The sequence below is a fragment of the Tyto alba genome, unplaced genomic scaffold (genome assembly GCF_018691265.1).
Source record: "Tyto alba isolate M040663 unplaced genomic scaffold, T.alba_DEE_v4.0 Super-Scaffold_32, whole genome shotgun sequence".
NCBI lineage: Eukaryota > Metazoa > Chordata > Aves > Strigiformes > Tytonidae > Tyto > Tyto alba.
In genome coordinates this window covers 2401833-2427559 of record NW_024881307.1, presented here as the reverse complement: position 1 = coordinate 2427559, position 25727 = coordinate 2401833, and the positions used below count along the sequence as shown (strand labels likewise).

Sequence of the window (25727 nt, the reverse complement as noted above, 5' to 3'; positions counted from 1 at the left end):
AAGCCTTAACTTTGGAGACGTTTGATCTGTCCATCACAGCTGGTACATTCCTCTAAGATAAACCTCAAACACTTCAGGTCCTGAGGCAGTTGAGAAAATGGATCAGAAACATGCAGTAATCACACAGCTGGTAGCTGGTGCTTTGGGTAGGGACAATAATTGCCTCTGCCACACATTTTACAGTGCATAAAATAATGCCTTGGCCCAGGATTGTAAACTGTGTGTGCTTGGGCTGTGGAGATCCCTTGACACAAAAGGTCAGGTAGTGGCTGTACCTGGTATATTGTTGGGCAGCTGAGTTCCAGAATAAGAGCATGAAATGGAGCAGTAAGACCAAGGAACACTGAATTTTTAACTGTGATATTTCCTCACTCAATTTCTAGTAAAACCAGGTTGCTTAAAGTTGTATTTTAAACACGGAACTTACAACCCCATATCTTTACAAGTGTGCTTTAGGAAAGAAAGATGGGTTTCCTTTAAATTTTGGCAATAGCCAATTTAAATTCTGCTTTCTAAGCACTGGCAAAAGACTGCAATTTTGCAATGAAAGTATTCAAGGGAGGATTTTTTTTGTTTTTAATTGAAAGAATTATTTGTCTTGAGTTTTAGAAAAAAACCCCAACATTTAGAGGACATAGTGAATTTGTGGTCTCCCTTTAAATAAACACTTTTGAATTTCAGATATTTGTTCAGCCTCTTTATCACTGCCAAAGACATTGAATGGTCTCTGAAAAAATGCCTTCTTGAAATATGGCTTAGAGTTCATTATTATTACTATTGCAAGCCTAATGTGACATTATTCTTGCCTATCTTCACCCTAATGCACTATAAATCTTTACTCTGGATTATATTAAAATTTCCAAATGCCTTTCTTGGATGAACTGGGCCTCATATCCTGCAGCCAGAGATCTGGGATGATGTTCATTATTGTCTTCCAAAGTCTGGTAAATCACTGCTATTTCACAAGTATCTCAAGATTTTGATTTGTGGATGGCTCATGAGGGGGAAAAAGTCCTTTTTTTCACTTTTCTTCAAAGAGGAGATTTTAAACCTTCTCTTCTACTGAGGACACTAAAAGTAATTTCCCCTATTGCTACAACAGTGCTAAATTTTAGCCCGCTCTTGATCTTTTTAAATATGCATAAATAGCATGCTGAAGGGCAGGAGAGATGTTCCCTCTTGACTATCTTCAATAATATAATGACTACTTGGTATCGGCTAGCACCTTCCTAGGCAATGTCGAAGCTGAAAACATATCTGATGCTGTCACCAATTATAGCCAGTCTTTCTAAACAGATCCTAACAATGGCTTAACTAGTACTTTGAGATTTGCTGTCAATCTTTTATTGGCTTTCTTCACTACATTCAGTTTGAGCTTTTCCTTTTCATCCTAAATAGCAAACAAATGCTTGGGAATTGTCATCTGTTCATGGTCAAACCACGATCAGAAAACAGAGCTAAATTCCACGAGTACATTTCTTTCTGCCAACAGTTCATCTGCTTGAATCAGCTACAACCCCCAGTGAAACCCTCACAACACTGGGTGAAAAGCTGCACCCCTTGAAATCAGTGGAAGTTTCGGTACATAAATTGGGCCAGGACTAGGCTCATAGTATCTCCCTTGCTGGAAAGTTCTTGGGCTAGCCTGTTTATAGCTGTGGTGTTTACAAACTTTGCAGGGAAAAGACTCCCTCTGGTTCCAGGTTCAGACTTCACCGGTTGCCTGCCACAGCAGCTCTTATCCTTGACTATCCAAATGCATCTAATACCTCCTGCCAATTTCAGACAGCAGATGTGGACATCAAATACAAACAGAGAACTGGACAGGAATGTTTCTGTGTAACAATTTTTGGAAGGATAATGTAGTTTCTGCAAAATATAATGTTTCTGTTTTTCTACTTCTAATAAAAAAATGAAAACAAAATAGCTCATTTTGAATCAATATGAAATGAAAGTGCATCTGGATCCTGCAGAGCATTACGAGAGTTATAATTTGGGTCCACTTCATGCTTGTTCTTGCTGATGAACTGTGCTCTTTGATCATACCATGCATGTCCCAGGAAGCACTTCAGATTCTTCTATAATGCATGATGGGAGATGAATTTGGTTCAACACACCAAAACAACACTTCATTCCAAAGCAAAAAAAAACAACCAGCCAACCAAACAAAAAAACACCCTAAAAACCAAAACAAAAAGAAGCAGCAAGCAGCACTAATTATTCACTTTTTCTTCTGATTCAAGGTAGAACATATAGTGGGACATGAGAAATTCCCACTAGCCAGAAACTCTGATATTTCCCTTAAGTTCTACGTAGCTTGTAAGAAAGAGAATTCCTCAGAGAGTAGATAAACAAGCCTTATCTGTTCAGCTGGATATTTAAGACAGTGCAAGGAAATATGACACAAAGAGTTTGATGGTGGTGGTACCTGCTGGGACAATGACTCTCCTCTCATTGGTGGTCATGTTGGGAGGAGGCCCGTTCTTCTCGTCCATGTAGGTGCTGTAACTCATTGGGTTGGACTCTGTCCCTGCTCCGACGAGTTTGCTGCATTTGTTCACACTACAGTCTACGGGGGACTCCCTGAAATGCAAAAGGAAACAGATGACTTGTCATTATTACATGCCTTTCATCCCTGCTGTAGCAGAAGGAGGTTTGGGTTACAGAAATAGCGAGTATCCTGAAAGTGAAAAGTTAAGGGGAGTTTCTTTACATGTGGGAGAGACCATTCCTGGCCTGTCACGTGAACGTCATAAGGTGATCTATGAATCACAAGTTTCATGGAGGGGATCTCTGGTAATGAAACCAGTTGGAAGAAAGCGAGTTGGAGGTGCAGAGAGGAGTGACTTTCAGACAAAGGCAATAGAAGCTGTAAGGTCATACTCAATTCCTCTGAAATACCAAAATTCACAAACCAGATAAAAAAGCAAGTGCCTACCACATAGGTCCATCAGTTACACCCCCCCAGTCCCCCTTCATCCTTTATTGCTCAGCTGCATTTTAGCAATCCTTCAGATATAGCTTAATGCTTCTAAGAGCCCTTGTTGGACTGTTTGACTCTTGCATTGTGTTAAGAACAACCCTGCACACCATCTTTCTGTTGTCGTGGAGTCTATCAATTGGCAGAAAGGCTGTACTTCTCACCTCATAAACTAAGGCATTTCTGCAGAGCTAATCAGAAATACAGATACACTTCTCTTCATTTCATTAACAAAGAACACAAAATAGCCATGTCAAAATGACAGGATAACCACAAGAGAATACTAAATATTAGCATGGTATCTAAAGAGTCTTATTTATACAGGGCTGAATGTAGCTAATCTTGTCTGTTCTTAACAGTTAAACAGTCCCAGGCTTGTCTAACTACTTGGATAGGAAATCTAGAAATCTTAGGTGCCTTAGACATGAGTCAAGAACTTCAGACCACAGAAACTGTGTGTGAAAAAGGCTCTGGCTCCAGTTTTACTTCTGAGGTGATGGACTGATGAGGAGGGAACATTTAGCAACTCAGGTGGCACTGTGCTAAGACCTGGACTACATGCAGACCCTTGGCAAGCAATAGGCTTTCTCTGTCCTGCTCTGGGAGAATTATGAGCCTCCAAACCACAGATAGAGAGCACAGATTTTGTTTTTCTTCAGCTGCAGTAGTAACTCATGCTTTTAGCTCTAGAGGTCACTTAAAATACCAGCCCACAGCCTGCCACAGAGACACAGCACATCCTAGCCCTGAAGAATGTACCAGGGAAGGGCAGCATTACTGCCCCTACCTTTACAAGGGTGCATTAATGTACAGCCTCCTTGCCAAAGTGAGCACAGAGCCCACTGCTTTAATCACACAGCCGTCCTTCTTCCCTGCCAGAAGCAAAGTGGCCTGGGAGGAAACCATTCGCAGAAGGGCAAGAGCTATGACAGTGCACCAAATCCCACCCTCTGAGTTCAGCTGGCAAGACTTCCAAGTTTGGACACTAAACAAATTTGTTTCTTAATCTGAATGGGGGGTGGGGGAGGGAGAAATTACTGAAATTCAGTTATCATGGCTGGGAGATAAATGCTCCACCGAGATATTCTAAGGCAGATGGTAATTTTTTCCTCATGTCTTGCTGAGGGAATGTTGCTTGAAAATGGAAATAAGATGTATAACTTACACATGTTCGAATTTAAGCTTTTACTATTTCGCCTACTGTTTTTCCAGGCAGGGAACCAAAATCCGCCTTCGGAGAGGCAAACTGCTGAAGGTTTAATGTCCCCGTGGCAGTCAGAGGAGAGTCTGAGCAACTGCAGGGACACCAGGGTTTTCACAGGGAATGTGATCATTTCTAACTCTCTGTTGAAATACTCTGTGTCAGGTGTTAAACACTGCCTGTACTGGCAGAGAAAAAGCCCTGAAGCAGCACAAAAGATCTCATTCTTTCCTGAGGTACAGGCTGTCCTGAGAAGACTCGGTGAAACGGTGAGAGCATCCATGTTTCAGGGTGTCAGACTGTTCAGCTGACTGCTCACCGTCCCCGGGAGGCGACCGACCCCTCGCCTGCCCTGCCTGGAGACCGGGTGCTGGCTTTAAATGGTGCGGGCAGCCCAGCTGGTGGGGCAGACCCGAACACACACATGCCCACCTATGGCTTCCCACCTGCCTTTGGGATGAAATTCTTCCTCCTTCAGACACAACACTAAAATTTTCTTTGCTTTCCTTGGAGCCAGCACTTCCCAGGTGTTAGCTGTGCTGGCACAACTACCTGCTGCTTCAGGTTCACTCTCACCCCCCTGATCTGTTAAATTTTCCTGGAAAACAACCCCTGCATTTGAGGAATGAACTATTTCTGATGAAATTGTTACATATATAATACTCATACAGAAATATAGGATATATCCAGACGCTCAGATAATAACATCTTCTAAAAAGCTTACCTGCCTAGGAGTACACATGCTTTCTACTGGCATGAAATGACACATGTGAAAAGACCACAGGGTCCTTGGCTGTCTCTACTCTCTCTGCTAAGTATTGTGCACATTCACATGATTGATACAGCAAAGTAACAAAAATAACATCAACACTGTAATCCTCGGTGTTTTTATGATGATTTTTTACTTTGCAGTCTCTTGGCTTGGCAGTTAGGACCCTGCCTATCCTCTGCCTCTCTCTGTATGTCTCAGAAGCCAAAACCAGACAACCAAATATCAGAGACAGATCTGAAAAGAAGTTTAGAGGACCGAGGTGACTTTATCAACCACTGATTTGGCACTGTAGGAAGAGAAGCCGCTCTGTTGATCCTGCAGGACATTAAACGTGCTCCATGTTCCTGCCAGGGTTGTGTCCGCGTGGCTGTACAGGTGCTTCCCTTCCTTCTGAGGAAGTTTTCAGGAAGGTTGGATCCAGAGCCAACCCCAGTGGAAATCTGATATCAGAATGACAGACATAACTGGGAATAGCATTACCAAAACTTAACTGGGCAAGACACCAAACTGTCCTTAAGAAAAATACCATGAAATCTTTAGTGACAGCAAGCGGGAAGATCCTCACTTTTGTGTCCTCCGTAACCCACTATTTCCTACCAGATCCAAATGGAGCCTTTTACTGGGAAATGAGACAGAACTACCAGACTGAATCATCTTTCCAGCTCCAGGACACCCATTACTTCACTGCCCCAGCCTAAGATGAGGGATTTAGCAGTATCCCAGCAGAAGGTAGGTGTAGCTGTGGGCAACACAAAGAAGAATTCAGTGTGGGGAACAACTACAGTATCAAATGAGAACAGGGAGCTACAAGCCATGAATAGTGTATTCATTGAATGTAGCTCCTTGCTTAGTTCATGCATTACCCACAAGCAGACTTAGATTTATATAAAGATTTCCTCATTATTTGAAATGGTTGGTGCAAGGGGGTTTCAGATGCCAGATTAATCCTTGACTTTTCACAGAGACTTCAGACTTTCAAGTGGCTATGCATGCTGGACTCGCTCAGGTTCTGGGCAGAAAATGTTGTAGACCTACTAAGGTAAATGGATATAGGCTGCTTTCACAAGATCACTTAAGTATATTCACTGTGGCAGTGACAGAGTCCAAGGAATATGAAGCAGTACTCATTCCCACTGTCTGTCCAAAGACTCTTCGTTCCAGCAGCTCCAGTAGCAGTCTCTGGGGGTGCCAAGAGCTTGGTGTTTTGGGAAAGTTTATGTAGACTGGCCAAAATGGACAAGCAGCTAGCCTGGCATTGACTAATAAATCCTCTGTACAGCTTCATCCTGTGTTCCAGATACCTGAAAATAAAGCAATTACTGTCCCAGGGCCTCTGTCTAGGAATCACCTTTGGCTTTCATTCGAAAGAGCAAAATAAGAGATTTCAGTAATTTCTGAACCTGACTCAGCTGTGGTCAGTGGGATATTTCCTCCTTCTTTCTAACCCTTTCTTCCTATCCTTTCATTCCTCCTCTCTTCCTTTCTTTTTTTCTTTTTAAATTAGCCACTTTTTGGTGTGAGTCCCCATTTGGTCATCTCATCTTTGATCTTTACACTTGAAATTAGATTTTTTTTTTGTTGCTGTTCAGTGAAGAAAGTAGGAACAGACATACTGTGATTCTGCTTGTGGTTCCCTCCTACAGGCAGGGAACAGAGCTATCAGGGCAGAATCACAGCTCCTCGAAATTTGCATCTAACTGTACTTTAACCCAGCCTCTCACCCTGCTCTCAGGAATGCCTCAGGAGGAGGTTCACACTGAAAAAGACTGCCAGCCTGCAAAAAGAAGGGACAGCTCTAAAAAAGATGGGAAAGGCTGTACAGGTTACAAAACTCAAACTCGTGGAAAGCCCAGAGGCTCAGTAGGGTCTAGAAGAATTGTGTTTATCAGGTACAGGTAAATGCAAACAGCAGGTAATTGCACAATCTGCTGCTCAGGCTGGGGACTAGAACAATGCAGTGAATCCCACTAGAGGGCTCACACACTACTTAAAGGGGATTTTTATTCTTATAGACATCATAGATGGTCCCTTTGTTTTGTTTTGAGAAAATTATTGTGGCATAAAAATGTTCTGTGATCCCTGAACCTTAGCATTATTTTAATATTCTGAAGCAAGAGACTGTCTCCAAAGCATTTTCAAAGCATTGACTTCATTACTTTAGCTAGACAAAATTCGTAACATCAATTGGAATTACACAGCGAAGTTTGCCTGAATCCATGCACACATCTTGCACATTAGAATATTCTTTCACGTTTGAAGATCATACGAATTTTGTAATGTCTTTTTAAAAATCACCCTCTGAGTTTAGCTACAAATGCAGATCTGTAGTAGTTCAGTAAATAGTCAAAATTTGGAACATCTGTTGTTTGATTCACTCTTTGCATTTGGAGTTTATGCAACATATAAGGAAAAATCTATTATTAAAATGGACTGTAAATTGGGTTAAATTTTACTCAGCATTTTTCTAAATAATCGTCATCCTTTATTCATTGGAAGATTATTTTTTTTTTTTTAATATAAAGGATTGTATTTATATCACAAAAGCATCTAAAGATCCTAACAGAAACCCAGGCCTAATATGCTGGGAACCACACAAACACATTGGAGGAGACAGACCTTTCCCTGAATGAGTAATAAATGAAGTAAACAAAAGACACAAACCCAGCAAAGAGCAAAGATTGCAAGCCACACTTCCCGTTCCTGTATGGATGCAGAGATGAACAGTATACAGAACATCTTGCAGTAAACCCATGAAAAAGCTGGACTTCTTTTTTTGTGTGCAACAGGTCAGTGCTACAAATACAAGACCATTTCCCTTTCCCAGTGCCTAAGGGAGTGTAAGAAGCACAAGGATTTTAATTTTCCTATGTTGGATTTTAAATCCCTTGTGATTGGACACTAATCACTGTGAAGCATGAGTGTAGCACTGGGGTTTGTTCTGAGCAAGCAGCTGTCTGTGAAGGCAGATTTTGAGGGCATATACTGCATCCAGGTCTGATAATACTAGAAACTTTCAAAAATTTCTACGTTTGAATCTTGCAATAATACTGAAGTCCCATCTTCTCCCCTAAAACATAGATCCCTGCCAGTGCCTGAACACCCCCTACATGCAGTTAGTATGAAGTTATCTGGGAAATTCTTTCCAATTTGGGAGTAAACCAGGAAAACCTGACAGGGAGTAGAGAGCTGGTCAGGGTTTCCATGTTGTTTAGCACTTGGAGGGACAGCTCTGCAAAACAGTCTTAGAGACATTCTTCAAAAACCGCTTCCCCCACCCTGCTGAGGACCAAACCAACTCATCACGCTATACCTCACAGCAGTTGGACTTGCTTCTGCTTGCTAAGAAAAAGAAGAAAGTCTGGACACTGCCCCTTACTGTCATCCAGCTCCCTCCACGGTCAGGTTTCTTACAGCTTTATCATAGAGTACATAAACCATTCTCTCAACAAGCAGAAAATGCTAGTGCTTCAAGTACAGGTGAAACACAGAATAAAGGCTGCTCCCTTTAATGAGGCAGCTGGAACCCGGTAAGAGAGCGTGCTTGAAACACAAGAGGGAGAAGGAGAGGCAGGGGGAGAGGGAGGGGAAAAAGGTTTTGTTGTTCAGTCTGCAGTTCAAGTTAATTTGTATGGAGATTGGTGTTGGCCACTCAGATGGTGTGTCAGTTTTGCCAGGCAGCTGATGGGCAGAGGAACAAGCAACTGGAGTAGCCCAACCCGTAACAATGAACTGTGATGGACGTGTGGGGAAAGAGCAAATTTTTTGCCATGAATAGGAGGAGAGGATGGATAAGTCAGACGAATGTTCTCATTTCTTGGGTGGATTGGAGCTCTTGTGCTGACAAGCGATCAAAAGGCAAGGCTGGAAGCTATTTCAGTGCTTAGTTCTGACACTCAAAATAGTCTTTTCTTTTTTTCTAACAGGTTGGGAAGTTGTTACCCTTCTTTTAGAGAGACTGAGGACACTTAGTTTCTGACTAAGAATCTTGTAGTCTTGAGCAAGCCCATAAAAAAGGATTTCCTTTTTGCCCAGAATAAACACACTTCTGGAGGGCCTTCCTCCATGGATATCAGAGCACTTACAGTTGTTAATGAATCAAGTTGTCAAAGCAGTATTATTTCCCTTTTTTTGTGAGCAGATGAGGAAATTGCGACAAAAAGATCACAATGGAAGGGCAGCCCAATGCATTTCATTCTCAAGTACATGCAACACGTACAATGAGAATGCTACATAGACTTTTGGACTTACAGGTACACACACATGCAGAATCTGTACAGAACACACGCTTACAGCATCTGAAAAGCACAAATATATGCTGCCTGTGATAGCTCAGCGGATGTGACAGGACTACTTGTTCCCTTGGCACTCCAAAATTTGCTCAAGTGAGACAGACAAGTAGCATAATGGGAGGGAAACCTCTCTGTGTGTTGGTCTGACACCATGGGTGTGAGCAACTGATGCGATTCTACAAAAAGCTTCCTCCCACGATCGTGGGAGCGTGTTGCCAGTGCCATACGTGAGGCTGATTCTGCCACCTCAGTTCTCACGACTGGATCTCCTCTCCGCAGGATGGAGAGGTCAGACCTGCACAGCACCACCAGATAGCCTCGCTCATTTGATCAGGATCCCACTCTGCATTGACCCCTTGAAGACTTTAGGGATGGTTTAAGAAGACTAGCTTTGGTAGCCAAAGGTAGTCCTCGTGACTACCAAAAAAACCCAACCTGCTGGTACTTTCAAGATCCATCCTTCTGTCTATGTTATCCAGGGATGGTGTTTTTCAGGAAACAGCTAATTTTCCCATTTTTCAACCTCAGTTCTGAGACTGGAAACATTAGTACAAAAATCTATGTAGTTCTTATGAAATCCAGAAATGATACTAAGGTGCAACCGGGGCAAGATCAAATTTGGTCTACAAATGATCATCATCAAAGACCAACTGACGCAAAGACCTTTATCTTATAGTAAAATCAGCATCTACTGTATACTTACGAGGAAAAAACCCATGCTGCTGTTTGAAGCCTTTAACACCATCACTATAGAAGTCTGAAAGTGCGAGGCTGCTTTCTTTTTCAACCTCTACACTTTGCTAGGTTCTCAGAAACCAGGAAAATAGGCTGTTACAGAAGCCCCAAACTAACCCTAAAGGAAAAAACCCCCTTGATTGTTTAAGTGGCCTGTAGTAACATTGCACTTGATGCTAAAAAAATAAAATAGTTTTTCTTTATTGTATACATTTAAAACTGAAAAAATTTAAATTTCTACACCTACAGATTTTGTCCAAGAAGGTGAAATTTTTTCCTAGGCTTTGGACTTTCAGAAATGTTTTTAAGAGAGACAATCTGAGCTGCAATAATAAAATCTTTTCAAGTCTGAATTTCTGGTTGAACAGGGAAATTATTTATCTCCCCCAAGCTCTAGCTACAAATGGAAGGGGGCAGGCCTCTGAGCTCTTTGGCTACAAGCTGTAGAGGATACATCATAACCAGTGTCCCTTTGATGGTTAACATCACTGCTCAGATCTACTCCTGAACTCTCCTTTTCACTGGTGGTCGCATACATTCACGCAGAAGATGCGGGTATAATGCCTTTTGTTTTGTTGCATCTCATAGACTGCTGTAAAGGACCTCAGTCTCCTCTTTTTCCCTTCTCCAACAAATAGCTCTCCAGTCTCATACGGTTGCTTCTGCCCTGGTGGAGCACAAGTCTAGTTACAGATGTGTTAAGGGGGGCCCTCCAGTGAAGCCCAGATACTCCATTAGTGCAGCTTTCACTAGCTTCACTCTGGAGCACTGGTGCCAACACTGATGGTTACTTTATGACCAACTCCATCCTCAGGAGCCCCTTGAACCATGGCACACTTGTGGGGTGCTGAACCAAGTGATGAACCAAGTGCAGTGTCTGCAGCATGAACTCTGTCCTGGCAGTCTCACATCCTAGTCTGTACGGCATTCATGGAGACTGATAGAGATGCATGCTGCAGACTTGCAAGAGCAAGACCCTCAGGCCATTAAAAAATGATGAAGGAACTGCCCAGGGGAGCAGGATGTGGTCCTACACAAGGAGTGAAGAGTGGAGTTTGTTGATATGCAGGACAAGAGCACGAATGGACGATACGTGCTTTGTTTTTATTTAAGATTCAGTAGATGTGGAAAGGGTCTTTCCTTACCTTGATCCATTCATGTGGTCATATTCCCTTTTTACATTGACCCGGACGGGCTGATTAATCCACTCCTGCTGAGGAGGCAATGGGTTGATTTTGTGCGGCTGGCCATAGTCAGGGTTCCCTGAGGCTGTCATATCTGCCTTGGGAAGGTGAGTGGCAGCGCCGTACGTGGAGTCAAAGAGGGACTGGTCGTCGCTTACCACCGACAGAGCCTCCTGAGGAGAAAAAAAACACAAGTGCTCAGAGCCATGACTAAACTAGTAACTCCACTTTTATTCTCTCTTTGAGCTGGTGAGCACCTGCAAGGGCCCCACAGCTGCCCAGCGCTGTCTGAAATTGCCATCTGCCAGGATTGCAGGTTGAATCAGATTCTTTGGGGTCCATTAGCCCATATGCAAAACCAGTGGGTTGCTTTGCTAGCTGCTGTGTTGCTCGGGGTAGGGCAAGACTTAAGGTTAACTTGAGTTCTGCAAAGAGTAAAGGTGGCTGCTGGGTGCTATGTCGTTCTCATTGCTTGCCGTAAGCAGCTTCATCTGCAGTTTCATAAAGTTACCTGCCCACCTGCCTGCAGTTGCTGGTCCAAAAACAACCAGAAAGATATGTAGTATGTAACATTTCTGGAGTGTCATCTGAAGGTCTATACATCTTCTTTCAAAGGGTTTTGTATGGTGTTTATATTTTGAGGTTACTAGTGAAGTAGAAGCAGTCAGTACAGGTCAGAGTTATGGGTGTTAGTGGTGGGATAAAAAATGCATTACTTTACACTTTTTGTTTATTTTGTGGGAAGTGTAGGACTGGTGAGTTACCAAACTGTGCATTTCTAGAAATGCTTAAAAACAGGAAATTGTTATCCTTTTTTTTTTTCCTGCTGAAACTCCAAATGTTGACAAAAAGTTTTGACTATCAATTTCCTTGCGTTGATGCGCTTGGGTTTTCTAAATGAAGCATGCCAGGCTCATAAAGGCTTTGGCACAGTCTTGCCTTATTCAAAGTGCATCTGACAAGGTCTGCATGTTCTTTATGGAGCTAAGCTAACCGCACATAACACAGCTGCCATTATGGCTGGCAAGCCAGAAACTGAGCGAGGAACCTCCCAAACTAAAAGCACACACTACTTTAATGTGAGTTAATGGAGCAGACCTCCGAAACAAAGGCAGCAACAGACTCCCCTATTCTGTGAACCAAGCATTCAAAAGACCCGGAATGTTGATATGTATGCAGCAGTGGGTTACCTGTGAGCATACAGACACTGGCTTTGCTTTGAAAGCTGGTGTGTTGCTAAACCCCCAGTGCTCAAAACTCACAGGACACAGTCCAAATCATGAACTTTTAAAAATAATAAATTATTGCTCTCTCTCCACCTCCCCCCAGTAGTCATTTCTGAGGTTAGTTTTGCAAATTCTTCCATAACCAGGGAGGGAAACAGAAATTCTGAAAAGTTAGAAAAGTGCAGCTGCTGGAATCCTCCAATTACATGAGAATCTAACTGCAAATCAGATATTACCAGGCTCATGATATCATCACAAAAAATGTCAATAGTTAGAGTCTACTGGGTAAACATGAGAATCCCTCTCAGCTTGAAATTAACCCACTTAGAAAGAGTCAGGTCAGTGCTCTGCATTTACAAATATCAGCACTTTTCTATCTCTGATCTCAGATCACGTAACAAAACCAAATAAGTCTGAGTAGCCTAGAATTTAAGTGACCCTGACTAAGCTTGAATTTGGAGGAACCCTCAAACGTCTGCATAGGTCCTGTTGAAATTACAGTATTTGCTGTAAAAATTTTGTGAGCAACCTCTCACACTATTCAGCAGTTGGCTACAGCCTTTAAAAAACAAAAATGTGAGCTTTTACCCCACACTGCCTAATGCTGCATGTTGCAAGGAACTCAGGCTGTGTTTATCCTTTCCAGCAGCTTTTTCTTGGTGGATGCACAACTTTTCAAAAATGCCCCCTCCCTTTTTCTTCTTTCATTAGAGTAAGCTAGGTAGTAGGAAGGTGCCCCTCGAAAGAATTTCCTTGTGGTACAATCCCGTATGATCACAGCCTTGTGTCAGAAACTCCTTAAATAGATTGAGAGTATCTCCAGCCTGTAAACTTTGCCTGTGTAGAAAGGTTTAAAAACACGAGATCTTCTGGTGATGGCTCTTGAAAGAGGGCAAACCTTCCCATCAGAGGTAAGGATATAGTGACTCGCTGCTTCTCTGATTTACTGAAGTCAGGATGTCAGGCTGGGGTTCCTAAATGACACATCTCCTGTAAGTCTCTGCTTCCTCTCAGTACAAAAAATGTGGGGTTCCCTACATTATGGCATGAGGTGACAGGTGGATCCCGAATACCTGGGGTGCTGGACTAACTTATGGCTCTCCAGACCGAGTCTCAGCTATGCATCTCACTGGCCAGAGGCAAGGGAACCATAAGTACCACTGAAAATTCATGAAATAAAATTTTTAAATGTTTGGGTTTGGAGATTTCCAGCTTAAAAACATACACAAAGTTGGAGGCTTTTAGGGAAACAATATCTGGGAAAATGATTTTTTCTGCCTAAAGCCATTTTTCTTCTAAAGAAAGGTTCTGATGGAAAAAAAAAATGAAAAGCAAGGATCTTTCTAGCTACACCCCTCAAAAAAAAACCCAATGACCCCAAATAACAGCCCTGGACTAAGATCAATGATTAGGACTGCATCCAAGTACAACTATCTTTACACACACTTTTCTCTGATATACAGAATATCTGATGGAGAAGCCTGCCTCCTCAGATAAAGATCTTCCTTGAAAGACAAAGCGGCTGCTAGGCCCTGCCTACAGCAGCAACTGGCATTAACGGGGATAATGATAATCTCACAGGCAGGCTGCAGTTGCACCGAGCAGCTCTGCATTTTGCTGCTTGAATGCATACAAACTGCAAACACTACCGTCTTTAAAACTCTGTCGCCCACAGGAAAATAAATTCAAACGCAATGGCTGCCATCATGGCAGGTCCAAGTAGTTACTGAACCAGGAATCATTTGAGCTAAAACCCTGAGTTACAGCCACAAAAGCTACAGACTCAGGGCTCTGGGGGAACTGAAGACACACAGAGCAGATCAGGCAGAGATAGCGGCTTGTAACACCTGCTTAGGATCTGGGTTGCGCATGCAAATAGCAAACAAGTATTGCTGATTGCATGCAAGGGAAGTTGGGTGGCATGCCGCCAACCCCTGCTGCAATCAGCTTCTCAGTGGTGTGTACATCTACAGCTTAAGAGAAAAACAAAGGGGTGGCAAACAACAGGTAGCCTTTAGCTGGCAGGGTCGGAGTAGGGGGACCACTCCTCCTAGCATTGAGGACCAGCTGGGACTCAGTTTAACTCTCTTGGAAGAGGACAGTGCTCGGCTGGCCCTGCCAAGAGTTTCAGGCTACAGCCCTAGATGGGGAACATGTACAACCTTCCTTGTGCTCACTATCAGAGGCTCTGCTTGGCTAGATTCAGTTTTGAAGGACTAGTCTGTTCAGGAAGTGTTTAGCTTCGGTTCTGGCTGAGGAAGAGATCAACAGTTAAATTGAATACCAGAGGGCAAGTTTCCATCCCCTAGAATCGAGAGCTACTTAGCGTTTGGTGACGGGCAACTGGGAAAACACATCAAGGCGTTAAAGGTGCTAACATAACCTAACCAGACAGGCCACAGCTCACCACGGTTCCCCCCACGCTTTTGCCTCCCGCGATGTGTCCTTGAGCTGGCCAGACTGAGTCTGAGACAGGGGTCTTGTGTGTATTATTCTGGCATATACGTTATATTATATTGCCTCTGGGAATAGGCTAGCTTCAGTTTTTCCAGGTTTTAATCACATTCCTGGCATAAATGTGGCAAGTCCCGTCTACGGCAGCTTGCGGTGCAGTGATAGGCAAGTTCAGCTCCCTCCCTGTGAAGCACAGCCCCAGCCTTTGCAGGGCAGCCCACCACTGAACTGCCACAAATTAAAGGCTCCCATTGCTCTGACTGCTGAAACAGCTTTGTATAGAGCTGGCGCACACTTCTGGATCCCTTAGACATGAATATGTGATATGGCTATTATTAATAACAGTTTATAGTTGTAAGAGGTTGAGTTTGCAGTTTTTCCTTTTTTTAGATGAGCCATCTAGACTCAGGTCCCAAGTCTAAGTGCTACAGTAAGACGAGGTACACTTTGATTTTGTCCCTGTGTGCTGCAGGAAAGCCAGTCTGCTCTTCTGGTCACACAGGTAACACAGTGGGGAGGACTGACAGCCCACCAACGCTTTGTGCAAGTTATCCTGATTCCTTACTATGAACTGGAGATGACATCAAGATTTAGAAAAAGTTCTTAGTTAATGAATTAGGTGGGACATCTGAGCCAATATATGAATGGAATGGGTCTGAGAAACAACCCCTAGGTAAAAACCAGGGACAACTGTGCAATGCAGACATATGATGTGAAATATCATCCTTTGCCTCGATGTTCTTCTGTTCACAGTTCCTGACAGTCTTTGCTGCATTGATGACTGCACTAATCATAGAGCTAGCCCCAGGATATCTGAATGTCCTTGCTAGCCTCTAGAGGTTTGCCTTGGACTAGGCCCCTAAAAGTTCAGGTTTTTAACTTTATCCAAAGTTCATGGGCAAGGAAAGCTCACTAGAAGTTCCCAGTTCCCTGGGTTCAGCTCTGGGAGAAAGGTCATGAAAACAAGAGCTGGTGAGGTGACAGTCAGTGCTTTCACCCCAGGTAATACCCAGTATCTACAATAACGGCTCTTTCCAGGTGCATGCAATGTGTTTTCATTTGAATATTGACTTTAAGATCTTTACATTCACTTTTCTGGCCATAACCACATTTAAAAGGCATTGCTAAAGATCAAAGGTTCATCCTCCTCCACACAGTCTGACTTAGAAGAGAAGAAAATGCTGAGTACTTGAACCATCATGCCATGCATGGAAAGATTGCTTCCACCTCTAAAGGGATGACTTTTTTCTTTTCAGTAATATACTTTTGCCATTCTTAGTCCTGTGAGAAAATAATTCCTGAAATATTTTTGTGAAAAGAATGTTGCCAACACAGACCCACTGTGTGAAGAGCCCAGACGTACAGTGCAAAGCACCAGAATACGAGGTACCAGCAGCAACTAGCCTTGCATATGGCTTGAGGTTAGCACAGAGGATCTATTCCTTGAATAGAAATGACTTTGGCACCGCAGTTTTACAAGTCAGCACTTCTGCTGCCAACATCTCAGAAAGGCACAAAAGAGATAACATCAGATTTACAAGAAAACGAGTCAAATACAAAATTTAAGAAGGAACAGAGTCTGTGTTGATCTTGAGGCAGCACATTTGGATGGATTGGTCACTGAATTAGGAGGCAGGAAGGCAGGGTATTATTCTCATCCCTGCTCTTGATCTTTGGCATAACCTTTAGCAAAGCATTCCCTTGTCCATGCCTTTTTCTCCCTTCATTCCTGTTGTCCTGATCCATGCACACTGTAAGTTCTGCAGGACATAGAGCCTCATCCAGTGCTGTTAGTGGAACACAAACAGGAGTCTTGGGTAATTCAAAGCAAGGCCTGGACAGCAATCCTACACTCTAATATATCCAGGCTTCACAATGCACCTAACCAAAACAAAAAGAAAGACTTCTGCAGCTTTTTCAGCACATTTTTCTTGAGGTTTGCTCACACTCCTCCACCTTCCTTACAGGATATTATGTGATTGGTGCAGTGACTTCACATAATTCCCCCTGGAAATTTATAATCAGAGGCATTTTATTGCTAACAACCACAATCCAGTCTTGTGCCCTTCACAATCAAATTAAGGCCTGCTTCTGCAGTGGCGGATTTGCGGGCTGTAGCTAGCACCAGAGATCCATCATAACACTGTAGTGAAAACAGCAGGCTGAAAGCCATCACTGCCAAAGTGCGTTGCTCTTTGCCCCTTCTATCTACTTGCAGCACTGCACAGTGACCGACAAACTGTTCTGTTCACAGTATTTTCCAGCTGAGCTGATGGCATTCATGTTGTGGCAACTCAAATGCTGGTAATCCATGCCGCAGAGCTGTCCCTGCCCTGAGGAGGAGGGACGGGAGGAGATGCAGTCTTGCTTTCACTGCTGCAGCAGGACTAAGGATTAAGAAAGCAGCATATCTTTAAGACTGTGTCGAAGTTTCTGCAGATTTGAGGCTTTCTTTGCATATAAAGAAGGGCTTTCATTTAATTATTTTCATTATATCCCACAGTGTAATAATTTTGCTCTTACTCCGCACTAGAGACTTGCTCAAAACTACAAAGCAGGTCAACTCCACAGACAAACAGCGACGCAAGCTTTGCTCTGCACCTTAGACCGCCTTTCTTTCACTTTCCACCCACAGTACTACACCAGAGCGTAACTTGGCAGTCTTAGACTACAGCATCATTTCTTCACAATTCAAATAAATGGGAAACCACAACTTAGTAACTCATGCTAGGAGGAAACAAAGCAGGAATAAGATAGGAATAAATAGCAAAAACACACTGAAATTAGTCAGCTAAAAATTGTGGCAAAATGATCTTGCAGAATTTCTCATAAGGAAATATGTCCTTCTTTTTATTTTTACATTCACTCTTTCCATGAAATTTCATGTCAAGTGGATAAAAGGGCTGCTAAAATTAATGCTTTACTGTTTTGATATCAAGATCCCCAAAACCTGACTCAAAAAGGAAACAAAAATTAAATCAAGCTTCTGTACTTTTCATAAGAGCACTTGACCTCATGCACACATTTATAGGATCTGGACCGACTTTTTTTCTCAGTCTAGACTTCACATAAATCGGTTCAGAGCCTGTTTTGGTTTCTTTCCAACAGGCTAAACACCAAGTAGGAATAACCAGGACACAGTACTCCTCCCTAACAAGTTGCTGCATTAGGGCTGATGATAAGGAGGCTTAGGGGCACCAGCCCCACACACATGGGAAATCTCCAGGAGATGCCTCTGTGCGGTCTCAGCAACAGGACCAGAAAAGGAAGTGAAAAAAAAAGAGAACCTGCCCAAATTACTGTTGTGGCCTCTTGACCTCTTAAAAGTAATATGGTGAAATCTGAGGCTAAAGAGCCTGGACATGTCTGATAGACGATCACTTCTCTAAGTTCCTAAATCCTGGAGGCGTGCTGCAGCTCTTCCTTTAAAGAGAATGGCAGCTGTGCCTTGGAGCATGCAGCATCCCTGCCAGTCTCCAGCTGGCTTACCCACACCCCTGGGCCTGGAGAGAGGGATTTCCCCGAGCACTCCTCCCGGTCTCGGGTGCTTCACACCCTGCAGTACTGACACATGCTGGGAGTAGCAGATGAGGTGTCTGCCCGTTAGCAAATGACGGACAAATCACAGCTTCTGGCTTCTGTTCCCAGAAGGTTTCGGAGAATTCCTGCCCAGTTCTGCCAACCAAGACACATGAGATGATTTAGGATGAGTACTGGACCTTGGGGGTAAAATGTTAAGCCTGTTAAAAGTGCTGGAAGCTTTGCCATTGGCATGGCTCAAGCCAGATTTCATTTTTTGGCAGCTGATTTAACTACAAAAGGATTTGCCTCCATGAATTAATCAGCGTAACTCCGCTGTGGCAGGAGGACTATATGATCTCTCCAGATCTTTTCCAAGCCATGTCATGTTTCCAGACAGTCAATCAGCCTTTGCCATGTATTAACACTCTCCTCAGCTAGTTTACTGTGCTTATATCACCACTGATCTCTGCCCACAGCTTTTCTGCTCCAAAGATGCCCATGCTCACTAAGAATAACTGACACTGTGTGGGTGATTGCTTTACAGAGCTGGGCAGTCAAATCCACCTAGCATTAGTTCACCTTCCTTTTAATTTTTTTTTTCCTCACTCTTGTAAAATAATTGACTTGCACTGAGCAGATGTGTTTGTAAATAGAGACACATGGGTATAACTGTGAACATACACACTTCAGTAAATATTATTGTAGCATTTTTATGGTCTTTTCTGCTGAAGACACATGGAGGGAAACTGCAAGATGGTTTCAGAGTCTGGCTTCCTGACAAAACCAAACTATCCCGAAGAATAAATGTAGTCTACTGCTATGCAGAAATTCTGTGCTGACCTCAGCTTTGTCCTGAAGCACTCACTGCCCAGATCCTCTCCTTGATGTAGTGCCAGAGGTTGCCTTTCAGTGGCAAATATTTCATCAGGAGTTTGTAGACTGACCAAGCACTTTGTTTCAGAAAACCTGAGCTCACTTTAAACTGCATTTGCCTATTGCAATAGTGCCACCATTTCTCTGACAGGAGAGCTTTTTGGTGGTATTCTTACTCATACCAGAAACTGAGACTATATAACGATCCTGCTGTTTTTGTTTTCCACATGCAAAAAGCAATCAAATATTTTCAATATTAATGATTCACCCTAGAAAAGAAAACAATAAAATGAGAAACCTAAATATATTGGGGGGTTTGTCATGAGGGAGGGTATGTCACATCTGTGTCCCTCCTCTTTAACAGGCTACCTTAGAAAAGGACATAAAGCAGCATCTTAAAAGCACGAAGGAATAGGTGCAAAACACAGAATCTTATCTTTCCACTTTGAGTTCCTACTGCCAAAGTACTGGAAACTGGAAAAAGAGTGTTCTCCCAGGAATTCAAGATCTGGGAGGTGGCAGTTTAGAGACACACAAATATTTCAGGTTCCTCTGAGCTCTGACTCACCGCTACACCAATGCCCATTCATTATTTTTTATTTCACTTTGATACCATTGTCCCAGTTACATTCACAAACACCGCAATCGTATCCTGTTTTGTTCTCTGACACCATTCCCTTCACAATCGCAGGAAGCCCATCAGGAAACATTCATCGGGTGCTGTTATGTTTCCATCCACAGAGAACAAAACATGCACTTTCAGCCCAAGATGACTTATTCCAGACTAAGGAAAAACAACAGCATGAAAGAATCAAAGCAGAGTCTCCAGGAGGGAGCGCAGTATGTGCTTCTCCCCTGAAACAAGGGTAGGAGTCCTGAGCAATACTCAACGCCTCTTACCTAGGGAATGCTTAGCGATGGAAGGGTTCAGCCAAAAGGAAATAAAAGGCATAATCCATCACTGACATTTACAGTGCATATTGCAAGGTCTGGACACTGTATCAGAGGGGGCAAATACAAGTCCAATGCAGTCGTGCAGCTGAATCCTAAACCAGATGTGGTTTGAGATTTCAAGCATTATGGCTCTAGTCTATTTGCGTTCTGGGTTTGGCCCCAGTCCCTGAGCTACGTTTGGATTAAATCTGTGTTCAGGGTCTCAGGGCTCATGATACTCAGAGCATAAATCCAGTGTTTCAGCCCAGAGCTGGTTACTTAGGCTTGTTGTTGAGTGTGCATCACACGAAGTACAGAGATAAGAGGAAATGGGGGAGGTGATTCAGGACTCATAGGAACCGACTTCTCGCTCAAGAAGCATATGCATATGCTCGATAGAGCACTGAAAGTGTTATCTGCCTCTTAACCAGAAAAATGGCATTTACTGGGATGAACAAGTCCTGAGGTTGAGATTTTCAAAAGAGCCTGAAGTTACAAAAATCACACTCACATTTAGCAGGAGTTGGGAGCCGCAGTCCCCTGAATCCCTCTAAACCATTAGGTTTAAACCTCACGAGAGAGACCAGCCAAAAGAAGAGCAGTCAGCAACAATACCCAAACCAGGTTTTCCATTTCCTTTGCCCACCGCTCCTGGCTGCAAACACAGGTGCCACCACTGCCTGGCTGAGTGCTTAATAAAGCCGTGCATTGATGCCTTCTGCAGAATACCCAGCCTCTGCTGGCTCCTTATCCAGTTCCCAACTGGTCTCCTCCACTTGGCAGCGGAACTGACGGCTGCCACCCTGCTGGGATGGCATGGATCTGTGTTTTTCTTGTGCACCGAGCCCAGCCCCTGTGGCTCCAGTGACGAGATTGTTTCTGCATACGCCTATAGGAAAAGCAGAGATTTTGTGAACAAGCCTGCTCGTGGCATTCCAAGGAAAACAGCTCAGCAGGATTACACTGAGATATTTTCTTTGTCAATCTCAATCGAGATATTTGAACAGGAAAACCCGGTTTACACCACTGGAAGTTCCCAGGGGCTTTTCATTTCTTTACAAAGAAACACTGATGTTTTAATTTCGGTGCAAGAGAAAGGTTCTGGAAGAATTCAGGGATAGCTGTTGCTCCTACCTCTGGAACAAAAAGTCCAAATCCCATACTGGCACCTGGGCTGGAACTCAAAGTTAACATGAAAATACAACAACGAGTTGACAAGGTGTTATTCTTCCTAGTGATACCAAACAGCAGAGAAAAGACTACCCTACAAACACCAATGTTTCAGGAAACTACAGAGTAAAATAACTTCTGATGTCTAACACTATAGTGAAGCTATTGCTGAAGACAAACATACAAACTAAATATATGAATCTAACTCCACCTCTGGTGTCCCATCTACTAGAATCAGCCCCTGAATGCTGCCTCCCGGCTAACTCAACACCAGAAGATGTAAGAATATAAATTAAAAAATAAAAAGGCTGTGTCGAAGTTTCCCTATTCATATGATGCCTGTCCCTGAAAGAGCTCCTGGGAAGAAGGAGGTCACAGAAGTAACAAATGTTATCCTAGGGCTGGAACTGCTAGACAAAAGCAAAACTTATTCTCCTCTGAGGCTGAGCAAAAAACTTACAAAAATCTCTTATCAGTAACCATTAACAGAAAGTCTGTTGGTTTTATCAGTGTGGTACTTAGAAGGGCTTTGAGCCTTGCTTAGATAAACGAGGTCTCTTGCTAGTGCCACCTTAAGAAGTCTGTGCCCAGGGAGAGTTTTCCACACATGTGAGATCTCATGGCTTCCTCTTCCCAGCTCCCCTCAGCCTGGCAAAGCAGGCCAGGGAGGCAAAGCCTGCGAATGATTCCATGGCAGGGAGTTCTGAAAGTTCTGCTGCAGGGAAAGCAGACAAGATGCAGAGCACAGTCTCACACCATGTGTTTGTGAGAGAGGGAGCTGGGAGCCCAGGCTGCCCGCAGTCAAATCCCAGCACCGAGACCGAATCTGTGCTGTGGCTTTAGGTAGGTTGCTTAGCTCTGCATCCCAGTGTTCTCTGCTGGAGGTGATGCTAAAAACATGCATACCCAAGGTTTCTGTCATCTCAAGGGCCTTTGCTCAGACCTCCACATGATCCACACCATCCCTCAGCCAATCCCTACCTGTAGCAATTAATGTCATGGGTTTGTTTGGTTTTGTTTTGCTCTGAGCTTTTTTAAATGATAATCATTAGCTCTGGCTTGATAACTGTGAAGTACGGAGCTGTCAGGCTCCTACTTTCACAGCAATGTGCCTAATAGGCAAAACCAGTATCTCAGGGGTGCCACGCAGGCAGACATGAGGTTGTTACATTAATTTTACAGCTTGAGAACCAATGCAAAGGAACAAAACCCTCTGCTCAAAGTCATTTGGTAGAGTGTAGCTAAACTAAGATTAAAGCCTAGACCCCTAGAAAAGCTCACTTTCCTATAGAAAAGAGGGCTGCCTTTGCACGCAACACTTTGTGGTGTTTTCTAGGATGACTGCAGTATGTTTTCCTTTTGCTGAAGAGTTTCTTACACTCAAATCATGCTAACAAAAATAAGAAGCAGGCCCCTCGGCACATCTCCATGTTTTTAGCAGAGCTGATAGGGCTGGTCTTATCTCTAACAGGGCAAGTCCCCTGAGCTGTGTTGAAAAGCCTTTTATCAGATGCAATTTAAAGAGAGCTCTTTCTGAGATGTAGTTCTGTAGCTCTGGCAGGAAAGTGGGGCTTCTGACTAAATCTCCTCTGGTTTTGTTTAGCATTGGGGTGAGGAAGTAGGACAAGGTCCTATTTGTGGGGCTGGCAAGACAGGGCTGCTCCTTGCGCCTTCCCTGAAACAACGCTCTACTCCCTCAGTCAGAGGAAAACCCTGTCAAAAATGGCTTAACGATCTTCTAATATTTCCATGCAATTAAAGGCCACATCTGTCTCACAGACCCCGTCCTCCTTTGCTAATGTACAGACATGAACTAAACAGTCTGTCTTGTCGATTCGCAGGGTAACAAAGGGGCCTATTCATAACACAGGCACTTTGGCTATTTTGTGTGTATGAAATGAAATAGAGTTTGCATTTGGAGAATAACCTGTGTTGGAGCTAGCAAGAGATTTCTGCTCTAATAAATCAATCAGCTTTACCGGCTAATAAAATAGGCCCCCTCCTAATTCTGACTGTGCTAACCAGCCAGCCACCCTACAGAGGCAACTACAATTTCTGTGCAAAACTGAGAACCTACACTAGCTTGCTATTAAAACTCTTAGGAGGATTAAAAAAAAAAAAAAATAAGTATCAGCTTGGCCAGAATTTTTCAAGCCACTTAAGAGAAGGAGTTATCCCTGGCACAAGGAATTTGGGTGTCATCTCTGTGGCCTCAGCTGTGCTAGTCAGTGGGTTCGCGTTTTACTACTGACTTTAGCTGGCTCAGAGCCAGATATGGTTCTGCTCTTTGCTCAGTTCTTTCTGAAGAAAATTGGAGCAATGCAGAAAGAAAAAAAAAAAAAAAACAACCAAAACAAAACAACCAACCACCCTTCAAAGACCCATTTCTGATTTGTTACTGAAATTGAAGGCTTAAAAAAAGAAAACAAATTGAGGCACATGTTGGCTTAGTCCCAAACCAATACCAACATTTGTTTTGCTCATAAGAGTTTCAGGCAATACCTGCACATATATCCAGATGGATAAGTCAGTGCAAGGAATACATTAGTGCTTGTTTAACATTTTGCTTGTAAATGCCTTGAGTGAATAGGCTGTTGGGTTTTTTTTTTCTTTTTTCTGAGCCCAGCACCCTGGCATGCTGGTCCATATTTGGTCATGGTCTGTATCTCTGCCATAGTAGTGCTTTCGCAATACAAACAAATACACTAATAATGTTCACACCTCAACATACCTCATTTCCTCAGCTTTCAAGTGAGCAGGAAGTGTACAGGAAGCACAGAAAAGATGGTCTTGTGGTTTCAATACTAGAGTGATATTTGGGAGATGTGGACTCATTTACCATCTAAGCAGCAAAACTGTTCAACTCAAGTGAAAGTTCTCTGTGTAAAACGAGGGGCAAAAGTGGGTGTCAAGGCCATGGAGTAAGAAATGGACAAGTCTAGAATGTGGTGAGATACCATGTTCATGTCCTGAGAAATTTATGGAGGCAGTGAGAAGTTTTCCAATCCTGATGTTGGGCGGAAAGTCAAAATGATCATCCAGAGAAGTCCACCTTAAGTTAACTGAAATATTTTGTTTCAGATATTCTGAATTTTTCATTGCAGTTTTAACCTTTTCAGTTTTCTTAAAATATTGCAATTGGCTTATGTTTCTAAATAAAGAGCAGTTTCAAAACAAAACTTGGAAAACTTGAGAAAGCACCAAGTAGGGCTTTCATCAAACTGTCAAAAATCAACCTTTCCAGTGAATAGGTAAGGCTTTGATAAATTTGCATCTTTCTGACAAAAAGACACTAAGTTGAAAAAGGTCAGGCCATATCTAACATGAATCTTTTTGTATATGTCCCTGATACAAACACAGAGTGAATTTGTTACAACTTTTGGAGACAGGGCCAAATGAAGCCTTTCTAGGCTTGCTGCTATGACAGCAAAGCCAGTGAAAGTTTTGCCCTTGTCTTTCGGGTGACGTATGATTGAATCTTCTGTGTAGCTGTTTGCGTATTCATGCACTTAAATGTGAATGCATTAATGACTTTGACGCAAAAGCACACAGTATGCACTATCTCTCCTAGCAAAATTTCAGCATCTAAGCAGTTAAGGACCGTAGACTTTTAATTATATTTTTTTAAGACTTTATACAGACACCTAAAGAAACAATTAGATGTTTAGAAATATTTTAAGAAGATCTGTGTAGTTCTTAACTCTGACTGATTTAATTTGCCTGCTCGGGTACCTCTATATCTTTAATATTTGGCCTTTTGATGTCATGGTGACTAAAATTATGTCAGCTTCCTATCCTGGAGGGAAATGGAGGTCTCCAAAAGACACCCGTCAGGACTAAACAAAAACTGCAGCCCCCTCTGGGACACAGACTGGACTGACCAGCTCTTGCTTGAGATGCATCCTTGGGGGGGTCTGATTTTCCTCTCAGCACTCAGAGAGTGCAGGCACAACGGTGCTCCCTACTAAGGCATAGGTTCTTACTGGTTTGGAAAGGTACTACATGAACATCCAAGGGAAGAAATGTGTCTTTCTCATGGTGGGTCTAACAGTCACTTTCCTCATCAGCATCCTCTTAAGAACAAGATTTTTTCCAGCCAGTATCCAGTAATTCAGCAGTGCCTCTTTGTTAGCTGCCCTGTCTGTTCCTGTTGGTTTGTGATGATGATTAAGACAATTTCTCTTCAATGGGGACAACAAAGAGATTTGAAACTTTGCTTCAGATTATGTTTATAGGATGAACAGTAAGAAAGAAAATCAGCTCCTCACACACAATGTGGCTTTGAGGGGTACTGGGGTCTGCTGGGTAACTTGGTGACAAAACACCTTACAGAGCTGCTACAAAATAGGGGTAATAGTGAAAGTGACCTTTTGGGTAGAGCACTTCAA

General features: G+C 43.0%; 1 protein-coding gene across 5 annotated transcripts in view; it reads right to left on the bottom strand.

The window, feature by feature from the left end:
• Nucleotides 1–25727, bottom strand: part of FLI1 (Fli-1 proto-oncogene, ETS transcription factor) — an 89558-nt gene that overhangs the window by 27720 nt on the left and 36111 nt on the right. For all 5 annotated transcript variants that reach the window (XM_032982248.2, XM_032982249.2, XM_042800575.1 and 2 more), the window contains 2 exons: nt 11123–11334; nt 2429–2583 (listed from right to left, as the gene is read on the bottom strand). In XM_032982248.2, coding sequence (XP_032838139.1) covers nt 2429–2583; nt 11123–11334 — 367 coding nt within the window. The remainder of the gene's footprint in view (nt 1–2428; nt 2584–11122; nt 11335–25727) is intronic.